The sequence below is a fragment of the Chrysochloris asiatica genome, unplaced genomic scaffold (genome assembly GCF_000296735.1).
Source record: "Chrysochloris asiatica unplaced genomic scaffold, ChrAsi1.0 scaffold00035, whole genome shotgun sequence".
Lineage (NCBI taxonomy): Eukaryota > Metazoa > Chordata > Mammalia > Afrosoricida > Chrysochloridae > Chrysochloris > Chrysochloris asiatica.
In genome coordinates this window covers 15890650-15893569 of record NW_006408553.1, presented here as the reverse complement: position 1 = coordinate 15893569, position 2920 = coordinate 15890650, and the positions used below count along the sequence as shown (strand labels likewise).

The window sequence follows — 2920 nt, the reverse complement described above, 5'->3', positions numbered from 1 at the left end:
ACTGTGTGCTGAAGACCTTGGGGGTACAGGGGAAGGATTGCATGGAGGGGATTGTAACCATGGCAATGGGACGAAAAACAATAGAATGAATGTAAAACTAATGTTCTCCCATGTAAACTATCACATAATTCACAATAAAGCATTTAAGAAAAAAAAGAAGATGGAAGGAATACATAGAGTCACTGTACCAAACAGAAGGGTAGTGGAGAAAGAAGTCCAGGGTGCATTGAAGGCATTGACAAAGAGCAAGATTCCAAAAATTGATGAACTATAAATTTACATCTTTCAACAAACTGATGCAGCACTGGAGGCATTCACTTTTCTTTGCCAAGGGATTTGGAAAATAACTACCTAGCCAACTGTTTGGAAGAGATCCATACTTGTGTCCATTCCAAAAATAGGTGACAAAAAGGAATGTGAAAATGACTGGATAATGTCATTAACATCACACGCAAATAAGAGTTTGCTAAAGATAATTTAAAGAATGACTGCAATGTACATTGACAGAGAACTGCCAGAGGTTCAAGCCAGATTCATATGAGGATGCAGAATGAAGGATATCATTGCTGACATCAGATGGATCTTGGCTGAAAGCAGAGAAAACCAAAAAGAGGTTTACCTATGCTATATTGACTATGCAAAAATTTTGTGGACCATGACAGGTTATAGAAAACATTGTGGAGAATGTATATCCCTAAATACTTAATTTTGTTCATGAGCAATGTATGCATAGACTAAAAAGCATTGGTTCAAACTAAAGAAAGGGTTACTGAATGGTTAAAAATCAGAAATGCATAGTACAATAGACTTCCTGTATAATACTCAAAACTCTGGTGAACACCTTTTCTGATTTTTTTTTTTTCAGAAAAGGTATTCACCAGGGTTTTAAGTACTATACAGGAAGTATATTGTACTATATAGTAAGTACTATATACTCATGTGGCGCTGTGGGTTAATGCGCCAGACTGCAAAGCTTTTGGCCGTTCAAGCTCACCAGCTGCTCCTTGCAAACCCTATCCAGGGTCACTATGGGTCGGAACAAACTCGATGGTACTTAACAACATATACTCATGGTGTAGTACAGGTATGGTGCTGCAGGATAATGTGCTGGACTGCAAGGTTGGTTTGAACCACAAAGTCAGCAGTTCAAACTCACCAGCCACTCCTAGGAAACCCTACATAGGGTCACTATGAGTCAGAACTGAATTAACAGCACTTACCAACAACAGTAACAACATATGCTCTTGGAACCTTGGTGTGGCACTTTAGGATAAGCACTGGACTCAAGGTCGGTTCAAACTGAAGATCAGTGGTTCAAACTTACGTGATACTCCTCAGAAACCCTTTCCAGCATTGCTATGAGTCAGAACTGACTTGATGACACTTAACAACTACATATACTCATATATGCTATCTTATTATTCATGAGACATAAAATCAAATAGAATGTAAAGATTACTTTTCTCATCAATAAAATAGAGATCAAATATGAATTACTAGAGGAGCCCTACTTGACTATATTTACTTTAACTCACTCTTTAATGGTTTTATTTATTTATTTAGATTCAGAATATGAAAGTCAGTTGGAACCAGCCTTCAGAGCAGTAGGAATAATTATTCTTCTGCTTAGTGTAATTAGATAAGTTATTGGGCAAATCTTTCTCCATCCCAAGTATATTTTACTTTTTTTTCACAATAATTGTCTTCTTTTTCACAATAATTGCCCCACTTTTTGATTGGTGTATCTAAGATGTAAGATTTTAGAATGATGGTTCTAAACCAAGGTGTGGAGAAACACATATCAATCTTTATGTGAGATGTTGTTGTTGTTGTTGTTGTTATGTGTCATCGAGTCGGTTCCGACCCACAGCGACCCTTTATGTGAGATAGAGTGATAGAAAACATAACTTGGAAAAGGCCCTTAGGGAAGTTCCTCTGTCCACATTCTCCCTCATCTTCAGCACTTGGAAATGTTTTAGAATATCCATTAAAATGCTAACATTCTGGGATGAAGTAAATTATAAAAAATGAAATTGGAAAAGCAGTGTGAAAGAAGTTAAGTGAAGGAAGATATGACAAACGGATTGAGTAGGTGAGTTTGAGTGTACCTTACTCACAGTTTCTTTAGGTTTGACCCAAAGTCACTTTTTCCACAAACATTCAAGACTAATTGACCTCTTTTAAAAGGGAGTCATTCCAGCCAATGTTCTCTATATAGGAGAATTCCAAGCCCAGGAAGTTAAAATATAAATACACTACCTATTACTTATCCCAGCACAGCTTACCTAAACAGTCCTGGTTCAGCCAGATCCCCTTCTCTTACACCAATGGGTAGAAGAAAGAGTAGAATGTATACCCATAAAATTCTTCTAAAGCAGAGCTCAGGGACCACCTGTCTACTGAATTGTAATTTAAAAGAAAGAAACTTGGTAACAAGTCCACAAAGACTCTACACAAATGTCTTATCCTCTCATATCTATGACAGCTGCTATTGTTCTGCTAATCCTCCAGCTGACTTTGGTTTTGCATTTCCTGAAGCCTTTGTCACATGACAATCTTAGTTCTTGCTTTCTTACTTTCTCATGCCAGTAACTACTATAGCTACCCACATTGTTTCTCTGGCTTTGGTCTCTTTTAATGCCAATCCTTATCATTTTTGATGGTTATAAAAATTTTCTCAAAGTAAAGTTCTAATCATGAGTGAATCAATAAAACTAGAACAATTAATTGATTCAAGGATGTTACTCCTACTTTTGCCAAAGATATTGACTTGAGCCATTGTCCGGCAGCTTCTGAGACCAGATTCTTATATAGAATATGTATTATCACTTTAAGGTGTGCTAGGACCTCTGGTAGTGTAGGGGTTATGAATCCGGCTGCTAATCTCACCGTCAGCAGTTTAAAACTATCAGCTGTTTCA

General features: G+C 37.1%; 1 protein-coding gene across 1 annotated transcript in view; it reads left to right on the top strand.

Annotated features, from left to right (window-relative positions):
• LOC102837799 (potassium channel subfamily U member 1-like) overlaps positions 1-2920 on the top strand; it is a 285478-nt gene that overhangs the window by 160126 nt on the left and 122432 nt on the right. Inside the window, 1 exon segment of the mRNA XM_006859999.1 lies at positions 180-223. Coding sequence (XP_006860061.1) covers positions 180-223 — 44 coding nt within the window.